Here is a 21455-nt window from a genome sequence, read left to right as displayed (position 1 = left end):
TAACCCCGCCATCGGGAAGCCGGTGGGTGTGTCCCGCCCCGGGCCCCGTGGCTGGCCAATGGCGCGGCGCGCCGGGGTGGCTGCCGCCCAATCGCCGCGCTGCCTGAGGGCGGCGGTGCAGCGGGAGGGAGAAAGAGGGAGGGAAAGGAAGTTAGGTTGTGCGGCGCTGCGTGTTCAGCAAGGGTGGGGGTGGGGGAGCCGGGCCTAGGGGCCATGTGGACGCTCCGAGCCCGGCTGCCCGCCCTGTTCTGACCGGGGCCGGCCTCTCCTTCCTGTCCCGTTGCCCCAATGGCTCTCTCCACCTACTTCCACTCTACGCTTTCTTATCTCCCTTGATCTGCGCTCATGGCCAGGCCTGGCACCCGACTGCCTCTGAGCCCATTCCCACTGATATTTTTCCCTCCTGTCCGATTATACCTGTTTTGGGGGTATTTTTTTATTTTTTACCTCGATGATTAGAGACCTTATCACTAGGGATCTGCACCCAGACAACAGATTGAGGCTTATCCTTGAGATCGGGCCTATTTCCTGGTAAAAGCATAGAGGAAAGGTTTTCATATTTCCAAATTGAATGGGTACAGAGAAAAAGAAGACAAGTCCACTAGAGACTGGATCCATGTATAAAATTGTGGGATGAATTGGTTAAAACAGCCTGGGTGGCAGTTACGTCTCTTTTTGGTGTCTCTCTCCTTTCGGGGGGATGGGGAGCAGAGGGAAGGGTGGATGATACTTGTCTTCTTTAAAGGTAATAGGTAATAAGTCTAAATAACACTGGGACCTAATGGGTTCCTTTGTGTTATCTAGGCAGAATAATGTCAACACCAAAGTGACAAAGTGTATTTTATACATACTGCCTTTGAATGATTTTTTTTTGTTGTTGTTGTTCTTATATGAGATAGGTTTTACTACTAACCTTTTTTGTTCTTAACTTTCCCTGGAAGAGATTTTTTTCACTAGTATGGACTGATACTTACATTTAGGGTATATTCCAGTTCCTGCTTTTGCTAATTTGCTAGAAGCCTTTTATCTTATTCCTAACATTCCTTCCATTCTTTAGTGGTACATAATTAATAAAACTTTTTTTTTTTTAAAGATGACCGGTAAGGGGATCTTAACCCTTGGCTTGGTGTTGTCAGCACCACGCCCAGCAAGTGAGCGAACCGGCCATCCCTATATGGGATCCGAACCCGGGGCCTTGGTGTTATCAGCACCGCACTCTCCCGAGTGAGCCACGGGCCGGCCCTAATTAATAAAACTTTTTAAGAACTGGGGCCTTGGTGTTATCAGCACCGCACTCTCCCGAGTGAGCCACGGGCCGGCCCTAATTAATAAAACTTTTTAAGGATTATCTTCTGCTGTGATTGCAGAACTTGTGAGTAGTAAGAAAATACCTGCTTTTGGCTTTTCTTGCTAACTTTGCTGTTTGGACAGGGCTATTTTTGGTAGGGGGAGAGGAGTGGGGTGTATATGTTAAAATTTTTAAACAAAGGGAGTAGCTTTTGGAACCTGTGTGCTGCAAAAGATTGAGCATGCAATTCAGGGATCCTCTGTTTGATCCAAAATGTACTGTTGACTATTAAATATAAAATAATTTTTCTTAGAACTACTTGCGTTGATATTTTTGTCTTTTCAATTTTTTTCTATTTCTAAATATTTGTCATCATTTTTCCTTATAAGTCTGCTTTTTTCACTTTCTCTTTTTCTGAACACCAACAACTAAAATAAAGAGGACTAGGCCCTTAAGTCTGTTTTAGGCTTATCTGGAGGTGTTTCCTCTCTTATAAAAGATTACTTGCTTCCATGAGATCAAAAGCCACCCAGAATATCATTCTTTTTTTACTAAGGTTTTTTAAATTTAGAGAAACGCCTTTTACTTTTTACCTTGTCATAACACTCATTCATTCATTCAACAAATATTTATTGGTTACCAGACATTGTTCTAGGTGCTTGGGACAATGAAGTGTCCCAATTGCTTTAATTCCAGGGATCTAATGTGAAGATTTGAGTGCTAAGAATGATCTTGATAGGAAAATCTGTAATTCCTCAGTAAGAGCTAGGCTGCATGAGAAGATGGGTGACTACCTCACATACTAAGTAATGTTGTTTATAGGAGTCTTAAAGTGGATATTTTTTCCTGAGACATTTGTTATACTTCCTAAAAAATTAAGTGTTATTTTCCCCCAGTGGTTTGTACTCACTAAGCTATCCTCAATTGTTGAAATTCCCAAATAATGTCTTAACAGCCCACTTTCCTTGTGGAACTGTCCAGAGTGCTGGCAAATCCAGGAAACAGTCAGGTTGCCAGAGTTGCAGCTGGTCTACAAATCAAGAACTCTTTGACATCTAAAGATCCAGATATCAAGGCACAATATCAGCAGAGGTGGCTTGCTATTGATGCTAATGCTCGACGGGAAGTCAAGAATTATGTAAGTAACTTTTGTCTCCTTTTGGTCATATTGCCTAGGGAACAAGAAACATTATCATCAGTTCTTTTGTCATTTGCATGGGATAGAGCTGACAATATGATAGGTTTCTGGGACCTAAATTTTACTTGAAGATAAAAATTGTATTTGATTTAAATCTTCTTTCTCAATTTAGCATATTCATTCCCATCGATGGATTGTAATTCTTTTCAGATGCCAGAAGTAGGCTGCAGCAGTTTGGGAAACTTTAATTAGATGCCAGAATTTTAAAATCTCTTTGTTGAATTGGAGAGGTGTACAAATTGGTGCTGTAAATCAGAATCACTTAAGGAATTTGTTGATAATGTGTATTTCCAAACTCTGCAGAGATTCTGGTTTGGTAGATCTGTAGTGAAGATTGGGGATATTTTTTAAACTGTCTCCCCAAGTGATTCTTCCACAGTCAACCAGCTCCTAGGTCTTGTTGAACTTCTGCTGTAGATAATTCTCATTCTTTGATGGTTTAGGCATGGCACTGTAGAGTCAGAAGGAGAATTAAAATATCTTGGGCCTTTCATAGGAGTATGAAAAATAGGAGTATGACGTTAATGGTGCTTTTATCTCCTTAGAAAGTTATGAAAAACTTCCTTCAGAAACACCTGGCTTTTTTTCCAAGGCATTTAAAGAATGGGATGATAAATTTTGAGGAAAATTGAATATCCTTTGCTGCTTTGCATCATGGAATTCTTTTTTTTTTTTTTTCCTTTTTGTCTTTTTTACTGACTGGCAACGGGATCACAACCCTCAGCGTTGCGCCCGCACCGCGCTCAGCCAGTGAGCGGGAACTGGTCTGTATGTGCCGCCGCGCTCCCAAGCGGTGCGCTCTCCAGTGTGCCACCGGGCCGGCCCTGCATCATGGAATTCTTTTTTTTTTTTTTCCTTTTTGTCTTTTTTACTGACCGGCAACGGGATCACAACCCTCAGTGTTGCGCCCGCACCGCGCTCAGCCAGTGAGCGGGAACTGGTCTGTATGTGCCGCCGCGCTCCCAAGCGGTGCACTCTCCAGTGTGCCACCGGGCCGGCCCTGCATCATGGAATTCTTGTGACGTTCTTGTTGAATTAGAAACCCATAATTCTAGCTGAAGCAACAGATTCAGAATATATGGGCAGATTTTTTTTTTAAGTTAATGAAGTTCTTTAGTGGTCTGCCTTACATGGATAGGGCACAAAGGGGAGTAAGTTAAACAGATCGGTGCAGTCATCACTTTGGTGTCTGAGGAGAAACCAGTGGGGGATTCCTACTTGTGTACTTGGGCAGGTCATAGTTAATGCACAGCATATTCACTATTTCCTGGTTCTAAATATCAGCATTAGGTAAATCAGTGTCCCTTAAAGCAACAACTTCTCTTTTTAGTTGTGTACTTCCTTCCATCTTCAGTCTTGCATGGAGGTACCCATGAGAGGGAACTAGGTTATGGAAGCTGACTTATTTTGAATCTTCTTTGAAATATGTAAAGCTGTTTCTATCCACATTGGGTCTGCTTGTGTAGTAACATTTTAATACTCTCCTCAGCTTTTACCTAAGTGTATCCCATCACTGGAAATCTTGATGCTTATAGTGCCTGTTCAGTTTCTTGTTTTCCTGAAATTAAATTAACAATAGTAAATGAGGTAAGATGTGATTGAAACAGTAATTGACTTATTTTTTGGCAGATCACTCTTAACACCAAATTTTTAAAAAATATGCATAAGAATTTGTGTAGGTATGGTTGAGCCTTTGTGCATGAAAAAAAAGCAGTTATCTTGGCCTCTTTGCCTTTCATAGTACATCTGATAATACTGTCAGTGCTGGTGGTCATTTCTTTTTTGAAATCTGGATACTGGGGCAAAATTGAGGTAGTTTCTTATTCTTCTTATTTCTGATAATTGAGTGTTATTATTAGGCTCACCCCTAGTTTAAAAAAAACTTCCGGTACTCCCAGGAGTGGGACATTTGTAGCCTCTGAATCACCTCAAGTAATATTAATGAAGGGTCTTCTAAAAGCAACTTAAAGGAGAAAAAAGGTAAAGATAGAATTGGATTCAGTATGTTCCATATGTATACTGGGAGACGGTGTAGTATAGGATAAAGACACCCTATACTGGAACTTTAATCAGACTTGGATTAGTACCCATTCAGCCCCTGATTTTCTGGACAATTCGCCTTATTTTCCCCTCTCGCTACCTCATGTCTTTGCCATACAGTTTTTGGTAAAGTCCATTCTAGTTTTTCTAGTCCTAGAGCTGTTAGGAGTGGGGGCACGGGCAGGGATGATGGTACATTGTATAAGGGGGAAAGATGAGGAGTTCATTATTAGCTACTAGCTACAAAGCAGGATATGAAGTGACCTGATCCAGTCAGCAGAGCTGGCCCGTATATCTGGCAGCTATTCTTTGTCCTGTGTTCATGCCAGGAACAGTTAACTGTTTGCTTTTGAGTGGACTGGTGATTCTTACTGAGTTCATTGACTGAATTAGCTGATCATGGTAATGATTAACTCTTGGTCAATTGTGGCTTCATCCTTTATCTGAACCTGTGCCTTTACCCTTTACATAAATAAATGCTTGTGTGGTTACCATTTCAAATGAGATGTGTTAAATGACAAGTGGATCTTGTTTTAATTGGCATATTTAAGTAGTTCTTGGTACCTGTTGATGGTAGAGAGAGCAGTTCTTTGATTTTTGGGCAAACAACCAATCCTTTCAGATTGGAGGTTAAGTAAGGATTAATTCTTAGGTGTTGGTAACATCAGTAACTTTGTTTCTGCATTTAGTCATGTTATTACTTGACCAAGGCCTTTCTATGTTAGTGAGAGTGCTGGGTTGTCAGTGGCCAGAAAGAGGAAGGTTTGTTTCACATTTCATGAGTGAGAAGATCTCTTCCTTTAATCAGGTTAGACAGTGATCTACTGTGAATCAGTCTCACCTGAATGCCCCAGAGTTAGCTTCATCCTAATGTCCCACACTCTGTCCACAAAACAAGGCTGTGAGCATCTTTTCCTTTTACCACCAGCAAGGAGCTTGGAAAATGAATTTCCTCTTGCCTTTTAATGCTACCTTCCCTTCTAACTGCTACTTTCCTACCTTATGTTGAATGTTGAAGTGGGGTGTATGGTTTTGGAAGCAAAGTGATGCTTGGTTTTGTTTCTAGGTTCTGGGGGCAGTGTTGATTGTGCTGGTGTTAGTACTGAGGCTGTTTTTTTTTTTTTTTTTTTTTTTTTTTTTTTCTGACAGCCTTTTCTTTGTAATAGAAAAGAATTCAGAGACACCAATATAAGAGATGTGGTAGGCAAAATGTAGTCAAATAGTATTAGAAATTGATATCTTTTTTCTTTTGGCAGGTTTTGCAGACTTTGGGCACAGAAACTTACCGGCCTAGTTCTGCCTCGCAGTGTGTGGCTGGTATTGCTTGTGCAGAGATCCCAGTAAACCAGTGGCCAGAACTCATTCCTCAGCTGGTGGCCAATGTCACAAACCCCAACAGCACAGAACATATGAAAGAATCAACATTGGAAGCTATTGGTTACATTTGCCAAGATATAGTAAGTACTTATCTAATGTAGTTGTCTAATTTATATTCCTCTAATTCCCTCTAGCTGTGACTTGCGTGGTTTTAGTATTACTCATCAAATCATGAAGAAAATCAAGCTACTACAGAGTGTCTTGAAAGGACTGCTTTATTTAATTTAGAACTCCATACTTAGTTAATTTATCTGCACTTTGTTAATCATGCTCTAAAGTAAAGAAACAAGGTCACAAACTCAAAATGGAAATCTATATGTTTGGAGAAGCTTAGTTTGCAGACTTTTAAAATGAGGGTATTCTCATTTTGGAGCATCCCTGACCTGATCCCTTTTCTTAAGATCCTCAATGTACCATGAATGCTGTGGTGCTTTTTCATTTACTACATTACAGAAAGCTTTGCCCATTTTTGCTGTAGTTGGTTCATTACTTTTTTTTGGTATTTATTTTGGTTTTTGTTTTTGGTGGCTGGCTGAACCCTGGGCCTTGGTGTTACCAACACCATGCTCTAACCAACTGAGTTAACCGGTCAGCCACTTGTAGTTGGAGCCACAAGACAGCATTTTGGATGCAGACCTCCTAGGACGAATGTTGTTGATAAGGTTACCACTCTTGGTGTCTGTTTTTTTCTTTTCTTGGTGTCTGTTTTGATATATAGACTTTAGGAAGCAGAGAAACCCACAGTATTTGACCTGGAGTTAGACTTGCTAGATGTTATACTCAGGTGGTGATCCTTGGCCCTCAAATATTCTGAAGCTTTACTTCATTTGATACAAATGACCTGGAAAAAGCCACCAGACTGACATCTCCATTTGCACAGAAGGGAGGAAAAGCCAATATTACTTCATGCCCAAAGTCATTATGCTAAGAAGTCAGAGATAAAGTTGATGAGTTTAACTTGGTTTCAGTTCAGTTTTGGACTACCAATACCTTGGGATATTTTGCAGGTGGTTTGCAGTGTAGTCGCTAAATGGAAATGTGTGTAAAAAGTCATGATACTTGCTTGAGTGGATTTTACAGTTAAAAGGACTGCTGATTAGTCATGAGCTGGTTGTTATATTCATTGCATTTCTCTGCTTGTTTCAGGACCCAGAGCAGCTACAGGATAAATCCAATGAGATTCTGACTGCCATAATCCAGGGGATGAGGAAAGAAGAGCCTAGTAATAATGTGAAGCTAGCTGCTACTAATGCACTCCTGAACTCATTAGAGTTCACCAAAGCAAACTTTGATAAAGAGGTAAGTTTCTTTTGACAAAAAGGTATAGGATCAGAAGGTGAGGAATGAAAGAGTTAATTAAAAGTTTGTTTTTGTTTTTTGTCTTTTTTTAAAAGTTTATGTTTTAGAAAGTACCACCTTGTTTAGAAGTATTCATTTTCTTTCTGGTTGAGATTTATGTTGTATGAGATAAGGCGTTTGCCATTTTTCATTAAGCTCTTAGAAATAATGTGATCTAAAGTGTTTCTAAGCTTAGGTTTTTCCAAAATCTGGGAATATTTTGGGATTTTAAAAAAATTATAGCAGTTGAGCTGTTTCATACCGCTTAGGAAGGTGCTTTTGAAAAACTAGGAATGTTTTGCCTGAAAACATTTCCCCCTTTCATTATTTATTGATTTATTGATTGATTGTGTGATAAAATATACATAACATAAAATTTACCATCTTGATCATTTTTAAGTGTACAGTTAAGTTATATTCGCATTGCTGTGGAACCAATCTCCAGAACTTTTTCATCTTGCAAAACTGAAACACTGAACTGCTGTTCATTGAACAAGAAGTTCCCCATTTCTCCCTCCTCTAACTGCTGGCAATAACCACATTACTTTCTGTTTCTGAGTTCGACTGCTCTAGATAGCTCATGTAAATGGAATTGTACAATATTTGTCTTTTTGTGACTGGCTTATTTCACTTAGCATAATGTCCTCAAGGTTTATCCATGTTTCTATGTTGTATCATGTGTCAAAATTTCCTATTTTGGGTGGTGGCTGGCCTTTATGGGAATCTGAACCCATAGTGGAATTCCAGAAGTGGAATTGCTGGATTATATGGTCTGAAAGTATTTTGCATATGTTTATTGACACTTTAGCTAGGCTTTTTGCCATTTCTTGGCCTTAAAAGTGGGGAGGTCTGCGAAGCTGTAGCAAACCACAATTCTAACACAGGGTTTTCCTTCTAGATTTCAGAAGATTTAGCTTAGGAAAGTAGCAATAAAGTTTATTACTCTTCTCATTTTCTCACCACATTTCATGTGGATTTGCCACCTTCCAGAAAACATTTGTTCTCTGAAATAAACAAACTTGTGCTATCTTTGTGCTGGTAAAAAGAGTGTATTTTGAAAATCTGTTCCTTTGTCCTACCTTTCATTTCAGACCTAGCTTTTATAAATTATATTTTTGAAATTTAAATGTCTGTGGTTGGGGGTGGGGGTGTGGTCTCACTTGAGTCAGTACTTGTTTGGATTCTGGGATGTCATCTTTTTTTCTCTTAAGATCACAATTGAAGCAATGAAAAGTGACATTGATGAGGTGGCCCTACAAGGGATAGAATTCTGGTCCAATGTCTGTGATGAAGAAATGGATTTGGCCATTGAGGCTTCGGAGGTGAGCCTGGGAGAGCGTTGGTGTAGGGGGAGAGCTATTTTTCTGACTGGGCCTTGGGGCATATCTCATTTGTGGATATTATTATTCTGGGAAAGCTTTATTCTCACTGAGCTTAGAGGGTATCTCCATTTGTAGAGATTTTGATTTTTCCTTTAGCCCAAGCCCATCGTGGAGACAGAACTGTAATGAGGCATCTCATGTTTTTGCCCATTATCAGTCTGGCATGATTTATTGTAAGTACTGGTATTAGTGCTGTGAACACAAGGGGGCAGCAGGCTGTTACAGTTCACTAAGGTGACACCTGATGCTGAATTATTTCATTTTGAAGTCCTACTGCAAGCCCGGGTTGTATAGTTGATAGTCTACTAACTCTGGTGAAAGAATCAGATATGGGGATATGGGAAAAGGGTAATTCTGTATTCAGAATCTGTTTTTGTGGGTTTTCTTTTTCTTTCTTTCTTTTTTTTTTTTTTTGGTGGCTAGCTGGTAAGGGGATCCAAACCCCTGACCTTGATGTTACAGTTCCATGCTCTAACCAGCTGAGCTAACCAGCCAGCCCCAGTATTTAGAATCTTTGAATTCAAGCTTTCTTTCCAACCTTGTTGGCCTTTATGCACTTCAGAAAACATAAATCTTATTTTTGGCATCCTTATGTAAACTTGGTGTCCCTTGATCCACAGAACACTTAGATGTCAGGTTGTTCATATGAATCGAGCTTGTGAAAAAAGAATGTAAGCTGGCCAGTTAGCTTAGTTGGTTAGAGGATAGTGCAGATAAGTTTGGGGTTTGATCCCTGTGCTGGCCAGCAAAAAGAAAAGAAAAGAAAACAAAGAATGTAATTCTTAAGGTTTCTTTGGTCCTTTAAGGTAGGTTGTATCTATGGCCTAAAGGAATTTCATTGAAGTGGACCCAATAATGAGCACCTCCAAAGATCACTATGAATGTTGCCATTTACCCCCATATATTTCTGTAAATTAGATCCCTGGGCAGCTCTCATTTATGCCTTTAGTGTCACAGCTGGTTTGTTTTTGTCTAGCATTTGCTTTATGTTCCTTCTTAGGCAGCTGAACAAGGACGGCCCCCTGAGCACACCAGCAAGTTTTATGCCAAGGGAGCACTACAGTACCTGGTTCCAATCCTCACACAGACACTAACTAAGCAGGTGAGTTACAGCTAGGTAAGTTGTGAAACCTTCTTAAAGGGTGGGTTGGTTTGCTGTGGAACAGTTTCTTTGGAGGAATTTGGCAGCCCATCAACTGTTTGATGTTCTGTTGTAGATGACTCAGGAACAGCTGAGCTGGATCTGTAAGATACCCTAGGCTCTGAATTATTTGTGAAAGAGAATTGAGTCTGAACATCTCAGATGGGTCTTGATCAGAACAAGCCACATGCTGTGATTTCCTGAGTGCTGCATTGTTTAAACCAACAGAAGAGATAGAAGTTGCAGTAAAGGAAGTTCGAGAGGGGAGATTGCTAGTTTTAGGCCATTCAAATGTGTATTGTGATATCTGGGATATTTTTGTGGGTTCACACGATATACATCTTTGTAAAATGCTGATGAGGTTGCATATGGGTTATTCAGATCCTAAAGTACTTCAACGCATGAAAGAAACTTCTGATCTTTCAAGATTATTAACATTAATTATTATGATTCAGGACAGAATAAAGTGACAAGACTTCATGAAGATGTGGGTCTGATGAGTAAATAGAGAAGTTCTATAAGAAAAGTGTTTTGGTTGCCATTGTTCTCTTTTGACTTTAATCACAGTTTTTCTTGGTATGATGTTTGGGAAGTTTCTTTCTGTCACCTCATCTTGTCTGGTGCATGTGAAATATTACCAAAGAGCTGGCAGTGCTCTGAGGAAACTGCTGGTAGCTTTCAGCAGTGCAAAATTTCTTTGTACACAGGAATATAATTGTTTTTAGGGATGTACATGACTTTCAATATAGCAGTCTCAAAAGAGTTATGTTTGGTTTGAAATGGACTAAGTGTACCCATAAATTTTCATCATGTCTTTGTTTTACAGTTGCTAACTTTTGTCTTTAGACTTAGTGTCTTGCTTTTGTGTATTTTTGTTGTGCTTTTCTCATTTGGGAATGAATTGTTCTTTATGTATATAATTTTCTGAAACTGTGGGCAACCTGCCTTAAATTACTGTGGTTGTGAATGGCCGCAATAAGGAAGACATACCTTGGATTCCAATTTAAGGGGAGATCTCAATGGAATCTTTTCTTTTGTGCACTTTTTATTGAAATATGACAATTACTAGCACCCCCAAAGCCCCTTTCATGTCTTCTTCCCAATCATCAACTACCTTACTTTCCTGACCTTTAAATCCATTGATTAACTTCAGTTGATTTTTGAAGTGTATATAACTAGAATCATGTAACAGACTCTTGTTGTGATCTCAATGGAATCTTTTCTTTTGTGCACTTTTTATTGAAATATGACAATTACTAGCACCCCAAAAGCCCCTTTCATGTCTTCTTCCCAATCATCAACTACCTTACTTTCCTGACCTTTAAATCCATTGATTAACTTCAATTGATTTTTGAAGTGTATATAACTAGAATCATGTAACAGACTCTTGTTGTTCCATTACCTCAACATGTTTGAGATTCATCCTTGTGGCATGTAGTTGGAGTTTGTTCATTCTCATTGTTACCAGGTAGAATCTTCTCCGTCCGCATCTTGTTTAACAAAGACTATGGTGAAATGAATCTTTTGTGGAAGAGATAAAATGTAAAGGTTTTATATTTTGTTTACTTCCCTGAAGCTTAAGTCCTAAAGCATTTGAGAGTAGTCAGAGGACCCCGTATGAGTTAAATTGATTCTTTGAACAAACTAGTGCCGTGTTCCTTCACCAGGATGAAAATGATGATGATGATGACTGGAACCCTTGCAAAGCAGCAGGGGTGTGCCTCATGCTTCTGGCCACCTGCTGTGAAGATGACATTGTCCCACATGTCCTCCCCTTCATTAAAGAACACATCAAGAACCCAGATTGGCGGTACCGGGATGCCGCCGTAATGGCTTTTGGCTGTATCTTGGAAGGACCAGAGCCCAATCAGCTCAAACCACTGGTTATACAGGTAAAGCTGAGGGAGTTTTGGAGTGGAAAGTGGGATATTTATTGAAAGTATGACTTTATTTTTAAAAACAAAACTGTAAATAGCCATCCACAAACTTATTTTTAGATAATTTGCTGTCAATGAGGGTAAAATATGTTTAACTTTTTTTTTAATTACACATAAGTTTTATGACCCAGAAACATAAAAAATCCAGAAAAGGCCAAAAAGAAAAAGTCACCTTTAATCCCTTTGCCCAGGGATAACACCCTTAACTTGGTATTTATCCTTGCAGCTTTTTTCTATGTGCAAGTGTGTGCAACAGGATGGAGTTCTCACCGTGAAATTGTCTTATAATTTGTTTATCCATGTAATGCTATATCATAAACATTACCCAATAATTTTTTTTTTTTCCTTTTTCTCTTTTTTCATGACCGGTAACGGATCACAACCCTCAGTGTCGCGCCCGCACCGTACCGGGACCAGCAACGGGATCGCAACCCTCGGTGTTGCGCCCGCACCTCGCTCAGCCAGTGAGCGGCCGGTCTGCATGTGGGATCCGAACCCTCGGCGGGAGCGCCACCGCGCTTTCCAAGCGGCACACTGTAGCAGTGCGCCACCAGGCCGGCCCCTGCCCAATAATTTTTAATGTTGGGATTATTTCATCCTTTGGATACAGTTACATTTATATAACGAAAATCCTATGGAAATGTGTTTATTTGCTATTATAATACAAGAGTCCACTGTAATTGAGTTTACTGCATATAAAACTCTTTCAGGACATAGCCAGATGCCATCATAACTGCAACCTGGGATCTCTACCTGACTTATTCAGCACAAATTGCTAAAAGCATTCACACCAAACTCTTTTTTTTTTTTTTTCTTTTCCTTTTTGTCTTTTTTACTGACCGGTAACGGGATCGCAACCCTCGGGAGCGGGAACCGGTCTCCACGTGGGATCCGAACCCTCGGCGGGAGGGCCATCGTGCTCCCAACCGGCGCACTTCTCCAGTGCGCCACCGGGCCGGCCCCACACCAAACTCTTTATAGAACTCTATATTGGGATTCGGTGAAGACAGTAGGACTTTTTCACATTTAAGTTTACTTACTTTTATTGTTTTGATAAATATTTCACAAGCATGTCTTTTATAATTACAAAAGCATCTTGTGATGTTTTGAGTTAAAACCTATCTGTCATTATTTCCTCTTCCGAGGTAGCAGTCAGTGTGGGTTTTAATCTTTGTTTTGCTTTGCTAATAACTGTTGTATTTTCAGGCTATGCCCACCCTAATAGAACTGATGAAGGACCCCAGTGTAGTTGTTCGAGATACAACTGCATGGACTGTGGGCAGAATTTGTGAACTGCTCCCTGAAGCTGCCATCAATGACGTCTACTTGGCTCCCTTGCTGCAGTGTCTGATTGAGGGCCTCAGTGCTGAACCCAGAGTGGCTTCAAATGTGTGCTGGGTAAGGGATTTTCTTCCTGGTGAGAAAAGGAGCTTGCCTGAGCCATTGGCAGGAGAGTAGGAGGTGTGGGAGAGAAATGGATCTGCCTCACTGGAAGGTTTTTCTGAATAGTATCTCCTTTCTAATTTCTTCGATAAAAATGTGGGGGAGATGCCAACTGCAGGAGCCAGTGGGAGCTGTTGACTCATGGTAATGATTCCCAGACCAGTTAGAACAGTCATGGTAACCAGCAGAGGAACTATCTGGACCTAGTTTTCTTTCTGGGGTTGCTTGGGGACAAGAAGTTGTGAATAAGAGAGTTGTTGGTTATAGGAAGTACCATTGCTGAGAATGGGACAAGAGGAAAGGAAGTTAAGCAGTCTAAGATCCGAGTCAGTACAGGCTATGTTTATTAGGGACCTTTGGGGCATGTGAGGGAGGAAATTCAAATAAGGAAGAAGTGGGGCTAAAATAGTCTTTCTGTGAATGGGAGGAGAAGTAGTGAAATGGCAAGCATTCGTAGTACATGAAAGTACTCTGCTCCTTAGAGAGTTGTGGGCAGATTATCAGACAAGACAGAAAATATAAATAAATACATATTTAATTTTAAAGACCTGTAAAATGTTAAGTTGTCTTGCGATGACCTTGACAGAAAAAGTTGGAGGTTCACTTAGCATTGACTTATTCTTAGGTCAATTGGAGAGGAAATATTGCCCAAGGTATTTGAAGGAAAAATGACATAATCCTGGGTTGGAATTCTTTTCAGTACTAATATTAAATGTGTGTGTTTCAGGCTTTCTCCAGTCTGGCTGAAGCTGCTTACGAAGCTGCGGACGTAGCTGATGATCAGGAAGAACCAGCTACCTATTGCCTATCTTCTTCATTCGAACTCATTGTTCAGAAACTTTTGGAGACTACAGACAGGTAGCTGACATTCCACAGAAATGGGGGATGTCTTTGCATCCAAGCAGTTGCCTTCTGTATGGAGGATATCTAGTCTAATCATAGAAACACAGTGAGACAGGATAAGACTTTGCCTGTGCAATCTGGAGGAATTAAGAGTTTTGTAGTAGATGATTATTTGTTTAAATAGAAGAGAGGAAGAAACAAAGAAATATAGACTGTGCCTACCGTAGAATTGTTCAGTTTACAATTAAAGGTGGAAAATAGTCTCAATTCTCTACTTCCTTTTACAGAGTAATTGATCTAGAGAGGTTCCTTCCTTTTGCAATGTTGACAGTTAACAGGAGATTTGATTACGGCATAAGAGAAATGGTGACGCTCATTATGAATTTAACTACCACATCAAATCATTAGCTGCCATTTATGATACTGGATGAAGAACTTGGCATTAAATACAGTTGGTTTATGAGCAAGCTTTTGAGGTGTAGTTTAAAGAATTATAAGTTGGGGACAACCTTTAATTGTCTGTGTTTTGTGTGAGCTGTACCTAAAGCCATGAGCAGAGTAGACTGTTAGGGGGTTGGGCATAATATCTTCCATGCTTAACTAGGTCTTCTCCACTCCTTTGTTTGAGATTGTATATAAAGATATCTCTTGCAGATGACTTAAGAAAATTGGGGTATGTTCATAGCTATTCAGGCAACCCTTGAGTTGTTCACATGGGTTCTTTACCATTTCAAACCAATTTTCCCCCCTAAAATTGTAGGGCCATTCTAAATGTTAACCAAGGGCCAATCTAAATGTTAACCAAGTATGAAGACTAATGGAATTAGCCATTGCCTCAAAGGGCTTTTGAAAATACGGTTCCTGGATATAGTGCTGTCAGACCAGGTCTGCAACCATATCAGTTTCTGGCCTCTTATTTTTGGTGAGACAGTGGCTACATTATAACAACTTATCTGTCCTTTCTCCTCAGTTGAGGCTTTTAAGATTTTACTGTGTGTTCTTTCAGACCTGATGGACACCAGAACAACCTGAGGAGTTCTGCATATGAGTCTCTAATGGAAATTGTGAAAAACAGTGCCAAGGATTGTTACCCTGCAGTTCAGAAAACTACTTTGGTCATCATGGAACGACTTCAACAGGTGCTTCAGATGGAGGTGAGACTTAGAATGCCCTGGCTGGGGACCGGCCCGGTGGCGCACTGGATAGTGCGCCGCTTGGGAAGCGCGGCGGCGCTCCCGCCCGAGGGTTTGGATCCCACATACGGACCGGTTCCCACTCACTGGCTGAGCGGGGCGCGGGAGCAACACCGAGGGTTGCGATCCCGTTGCCGGTCCCGGTCCGGTGCGGGGGCGACACTGAGGGTTGCGATCCATTGCCGGACACGGAAAAAGACAAAAAAAAAAAAAGAATGCCCCTGGCTGTTGGTGTCAGTGGGGTAGTACTTCTGACATAGAACTATGTTCAAGAGTTGTATTAGTCCATTTTGTGTTGCTATAACAGAATACCTGAAACTGGGTGATTTATAAAGAAAAACATATTTATTGCTTACAGTTTCTGAGGCTAGGAAGTCCAAAGTCCACGTGATGGTGGTGGCCAGGGGTCTCACATTGCAAGATGGTGGAAGCAGAGAGAGAGAGACAGACTCTCCTCTTTTAAAGCCCTCAGAACCATGCCCCTGACCATCATTTTTTTTTTTTCCCCTTTTTTGTGACCGGTAAGGGGATTGCAACCCTTGGTGTGGTGTCACCCACACCGCGCTCAGCCAGTGAGTGCACCGGCCATCCCTATATAGGATCCGAACCCGTGGTTGGAGCGCAGTGCTACACTCTCCCGAGTGAGCCACAGGGCTGGCCCTGACCATCATTTTTAATCCATTCACTACTGCACGGTCCTACAATCCAATCACCTCTTTAAGGCTCCACCTTTCAATTACCATAATAGGATTTCCCACCCTCTTAACAGTCACAGTGGGGGCTAAGTTTCTAACACATAAAACTTGGGGGACACAATTCAAGCTTCAGGGAGCTTTAGGGGGACACAATTCAATCCACTACAAGACTGACTGTTCTCTCTTTTTGGTGTTTAAGAATATGTTTTCTCAAAGATAGAAGGCCTATACAGAAAACATTGCAACTTAACACTTGCATTGCTTGTCACAATTTACTCGTACATGTGTTATGCTATATACATTATGTGTGTTTTTTATTTACTTTCCTATATTAACATTAGTAAAGATTATTTGTTTGTTTATTTATTTATTTATTTATCTTGGGCAGCTAGCTGATATAGGGATCCGAACCTGTGACCTTGGTGTTACAAGGCTGTGCTGTAACCAACTGAGCTAAATGGCCAGCCTGTAAAGATTATTTAATGGTCCTGGCAGCCCCAGCACAAGTGCAAGTTTTTTCTTTAGAACATGGTGTTTTCTTCTTTTCCTTGTAGTCACATATCCAGAGCACATCTGATAGGATCCAGTTCAATGACCTTCAGTCTTTACTTTGTGCAACTCTTCAGGTATGATGGTTCCTTTTCACTTTTTATAGCTCCAGGGATGGAAACCAGTATCTCAGTATGACAAGTTCATGAACACAAGGAACTCTGAAATGGTGTAGGTGATGCTGATCAGAAGCTGTTTTCAGAAGGCCTTGGTCTGTGACTAATTGGGAGAGAAATTTCCCGCCTTCCTTTCCTGTCTGTCCAGAAAGATCCAAATAGTTTTATGCACAGTGTAGGGAGGGAAACTACTCAGTGTGTGACGGTCCCTCCCAGCTATACAACTAGTTTGTGTTGGTAGCTTTTCGTGTAGGGGTTTTTATTAAGTTGTCCACGCCCAGTTCGGTCAGATTCAGTTCCCCAGCTGTGGTTCACTTGGCTTAAAATACAGCGTTGAGTTTCTACCATCATCTTTTGAAACATTTGTTGTTGGAAGCTTTATCATTTACATCATTTGTAGTGCCTTGTGTTCACAGTAAACTCCTTTTCTGTGGAGAGACTGGGAAAACTAAAATGTCATTCTTCACTCATGAAGTGTATGAGGAGCTTTTCTACCAGAGAACAGGAAACCCCTGGAACTTCTTGTCTGAGGTTTAAATTGGTACTAGGCTTTATAATTCAGTGACACTAGGTTATCTTACCCATGACCTCCCTTCTCTTTTTACCACAAACTTATTTTTTAAAGTATTTTATGAGGTCTTTCTCATCAGACAAAATACAGAGATTATTCAGTGATATTAGTTGAAGCAAACAAGAGTAAGGCGGGAGGTGTGTATTAAGTTGGGAGAAGTTAGGTTGTCTTCACTTCATCAAGACTATTTCTCAACCATTATCTGCAGATGTGTTAGGATACAGGAATGGTTGCTTTTTTTTGTTTTATGAGGAAGAACTCTAATATGACATGACTTTCTTTAAAGCTGAAATAATTTAACTAATTTCAGTGAGACTGGAGTAGGAAAGCTACTGACAGGGATTTGTTGAACAGTTAGACATAAATGAAATGCAGAGGAGGTGACTTTCTACATCATGGAGGGTCATCTCCTGTTTGTTCTGAAGTTAAAACAGAAGAGATGTTAAAATCAATGTTTTATTGCTGATGATGTCAAAGTTCTTGAGCATAAAAAGTGTATTTGGCCTTTCCAAAGTGGGGGAGTTGGGGGGAGGGGAATCAAGGGACTTAATTGATTTTAAAAAGAAAAGGTATAGGGTTCTGTGGAGGGTTTGGAATCTACAGGTCCTGAACTCTTGTTCATTTCACAGAATGTTCTCCGGAAAGTGCAACATCAAGATGCTTTGCAGATTTCCGATGTGGTCATGGCTTCCCTGTTAAGGATGTTCCAAAGCACAGCTGGGTCTGGGGGCGTGCAGGAGGATGCCCTGATGGCAGTTAGCACACTGGTGGAAGGTCAGTGAGTGGTAATCAGGCTGGGAATGTCTTTAGAATGCAGGAGTTTCAGTGGCTTTGAAGAATATTTGACTGCAGAAAGCATAGTCCTTTTACTGGGGATCTTGTGTTCATTACGTTCCTTCTCCTGAAACTCAACTTGCTTTATTGAGGTTTGGCTTCTGTCAAGGATGGAGGAATGGGCCGCGGTGGCGCACTGCTACAGTGTGCCGCTTGGGAGTGCAATGGCGCTCCTGCCGAGGGTTCGGATCCCACATACAGACCGGCTGCTCACTGGCTGAGCGAGGTGCGGGCGCAACACCGAGGGTTGCGATCCCGTTGCCGGTCCCGGTCCGGTACGGGCGCGACACTGAGGGTTGCGATCCGTTGCCGGACACGAAAAAAAACAAAAAAAAAAAAAAAAAAAAAGGATGGAGGAAGCAAAAGTTTGTTTCCTTTCCTGGCAATTGGTACCTGCTGGTTCAGGTTGTAATGCTTTGGACTCAGGTTGACACATTGTGGTGCCTGGTATGGGATGGAATGAAACACTGAGTGAGTTCTAGAATTAATTGGTTTTCTGATTGTTACATATCTGACTATGCAGGATTGCTTTGGGGAAATCATATCTGACTTAAGACTCTTTGAAGGACCATTAAGAGCACATTAAAGAGCACTTTAGAAACCTGAAATGTTTCTTCAGGGGTGACCTGAGACTTGTTACCTGAGGACCACTCTCCTGCAGACCAGACCTATTTCTGGCATAAAGAGCCTATATCCAACTGATCAGGCAACATGTGACCACCCTGAAAGGGCAGGGAAGTTAATTTTGGCTCCTGGAGTGGCTAGATTGGATCTGAAGCCCAGTGCTGCTTTTCTTGGCTGTGGCTTGTTAAGCTGTTGATGGGATTGCCTAAGGACCCTGTTTCGAAGCTGGCCTCCAGAGAGCACATGTTACAATCAGATGAAGGGGTGAACAAGAGGCAGTATTGCTGGCTCAGCTAATTCACAACCTTAACATTCTTTGAGGGCCATACCACTTTGTTGTTTCAGCCAGAGTAAAATCCCATTCTGTGGAGGGTTGGCATTGTCTCTTAAGTCATAAGAATGGAGGCCCTTGCAGCAGTTATAAATTTGGCTTATGTACAACAGCCACATCAATGTCTTCATGGTGAATTCAGTAGTTTACTGCACACTCCACCCAACCTACTGAGTGGAATGAATACATTTTGGGAGAGCTAGGATGGTTATTTTTGCTCACCTCTGTGATATACAGTGGTTCCATTAGCTGATAATTTATTTCATTACAGTTTTGGGTGGTGAATTCCTCAAGTACATGGAGGCCTTTAAACCCTTCCTGGGTATTGGATTGAAAAATTATGCTGAGTACCAGGTAGGATATGCTTTTCAAAATGATATATTTCTCATTTGTACCTGATAGTCACATTAGTATAGACAAAATCAGGTTCCCATAACCTAGGTATTTTTTTCCTGTGCATTGTCCTAAAAGTTGAGCTACTTTATTTATTGCCTGAGCATCTGAACTGGAAGTAGTTAGTGAAACACAGGATATTGGGTGTACCAGATAAGGGAGCACAAGATGACTGTTTGCCTAGACTGTACTGATGCAAGGGCAGCTATAAAGTTATGAGTTATGCTGTCAGCACCCTAAAGAGCAAGGCTTCTGCCACAACCATCCCTGGTGAATTACATCTTTTCTGTCCTTTCCTAGTGATACTTCGGATAGTCCTAGTTCTCTTCCTGCCATATTAGTTTTTAAAATTAATCTCAGCAGAGGGAGGAGAATGTTTTCTTCTTGAACTCTAGGTTCAAGTGGTAAAGGACCAGCAGCTAAGTTAAAATAATGCCTTATCCCTGCAGACAGTCTTTTCTGTTAGGGAGATTATTTTCTTGATTCTTTGCAGGTTTGTTTGGCAGCTGTGGGCTTAGTGGGAGATTTATGCCGTGCCCTGCAATCCAACATCATACCTTTCTGTGATGAGGTGATGCAGCTGCTACTCGAGAACTTGGGGGTGAGTGTCTACACACAATCCAGTTAACCAGTTGTAAAGACAGAGTTAAACATCAAGATATGTGACAGGGATCTGTAAGTTCCCAGAATGTTGGATGTGGGCTTATGAAGAAGGAAATTGTTTATTTTCACAGATGATTCTAACAAGTCAGTTGACTCTGAAGCTTCAGTCTCCTTGTATGTAAAGTGGGAACAACAGTACCTGTGCTAGCTTAGTTAGAATTGATGTAGCACAAATGGGAAAGGTTTTAGAAGCTATAAAGAGCCATCCAGATATTTAAAATTAGTAGTTGCTTATCACAAATGAAAGTTTCTTGAGTCTTTGGTCCAAACAAATTTTGACTTTTTATTAATTTGCTTTTTTTTTTTTCCTTGTCAGAACGAGAATGTCCACAGGTCTGTGAAGCCACAGATTCTGTCAGTGTTTGGTGATATTGCTCTTGCTATTGGTGGAGAGTTTAAAAAATACCTAGAAGTTGTATTGAATACTCTTCAGCAGGCCTCCCAAGCCCAAGTGGATAAGGTAAGCTTAAAGCTGACTTGCTCTGATCAGAGGAGAGGGGTTGGTGACAAACATACAACTAAAGGTGATCAATATGATGGAGATTCTACTCTTTGTCTCTTACAGTCAGACTATGACATGGTGGATTATCTGAATGAGCTAAGGGAAGGCTGCTTGGAAGCCTATACCGGAATCGTCCAAGGACTGAAGGGAGATCAGGAGAACGTACACCGTTGAGTATTCAACCCACTTCCTTTAGTCCACTGACCAGTGTGCACTTAGCTGAATGGCCTGTGTCTTTTTTTTTTTTTTTTCCTTTTTGTCTTTTTCATGACCGGCAACGGGATCGCAACCCTCGGTGTTGCGTCCGCACCTCGCTCAGCCAGTGAGCAGCCGGTCTGTATGTGGGATCCGAACCCTCGGCGGGAGTGCCGCCACACTCCCAAGCGGTGCACTGTAGCAGTGCGCCACCGGGCCGGCCCATGGCCTGTGTCATTTTGTAGCTCACTTGTGAACTAGCATCTGAGGAGAGAAGGGGGAGCAGTGCCCTAATGAAGAGGGTGGCTTCGGGGTAGGCTGTAGGCTTCATTATTTCTGCTTCCCCTTCCTTTGCTTCTTTGGCTCACATTTCTTAAGCATTGCAAGGGATGCGATTCAGCAAGGCTTTTGGGAAAACTACAGCAGAAATGCTGGTGCTTTCTGTGCCAACCATGAGTGACAGTTGTTGAGGCGAATTCCTCCACCCCATATCCCCTGAGATTGGAGTATTGGGGAATCAGAGTTCTATCACCTGATATTTCTGTTACTGACTGGGAAATATCTGCCCCCTTTGACATCAGTGGCTCAGAGGGAAGAGTTCCATTTGTTTCTTCTATATTATATCTGCTTATAGGAAGAGGATTATTTATCTCTTCTGTTGACTTGAAGGATGACATCTTAATCTGAGGAAGAATACTTTAATATACTATATGCTACTGGTTATCTAGCTTGAACCTTGTTTATAGGGGTAGAATAGTTGTAATTTTTTTTTTTTTTTTTTTTTTTTTTTTTTTTTTTTTTT

General features: G+C 41.1%; 1 protein-coding gene across 1 annotated transcript in view; it reads left to right on the top strand.

Moving 5' to 3' along the window:
* Positions 1 to 21455, top strand: part of KPNB1 (karyopherin (importin) beta 1) — a 26442-nt gene that overhangs the window by 1396 nt on the left and 3591 nt on the right. The window contains exons 3-17 of the mRNA XM_008570980.1: positions 2244 to 2426; positions 5783 to 5983; positions 7050 to 7202; positions 8453 to 8563; positions 9624 to 9725; positions 11432 to 11656; positions 12908 to 13099; positions 13872 to 14002; positions 14994 to 15141; positions 16430 to 16501; positions 17741 to 17885; positions 19172 to 19254; positions 19787 to 19894; positions 20273 to 20416; positions 20522 to 20627. Of these exons, the coding sequence (XP_008569202.1) occupies positions 2244 to 2426; positions 5783 to 5983; positions 7050 to 7202; positions 8453 to 8563; positions 9624 to 9725; positions 11432 to 11656; positions 12908 to 13099; positions 13872 to 14002; positions 14994 to 15141; positions 16430 to 16501; positions 17741 to 17885; positions 19172 to 19254; positions 19787 to 19894; positions 20273 to 20416; positions 20522 to 20627 (2104 nt within the window). The remainder of the gene's footprint in view (positions 1 to 2243; positions 2427 to 5782; positions 5984 to 7049; positions 7203 to 8452; positions 8564 to 9623; positions 9726 to 11431; positions 11657 to 12907; positions 13100 to 13871; positions 14003 to 14993; positions 15142 to 16429; positions 16502 to 17740; positions 17886 to 19171; positions 19255 to 19786; positions 19895 to 20272; positions 20417 to 20521; positions 20628 to 21455) is intronic.

This window comes from Galeopterus variegatus, unplaced genomic scaffold, assembly GCF_000696425.1.
Source record: "Galeopterus variegatus unplaced genomic scaffold, G_variegatus-3.0.2 Scaffold649, whole genome shotgun sequence".
NCBI classification, from domain to species: domain Eukaryota; kingdom Metazoa; phylum Chordata; class Mammalia; order Dermoptera; family Cynocephalidae; genus Galeopterus; species Galeopterus variegatus.
This window is presented reverse-complemented; position numbering and strand designations above follow the sequence as displayed.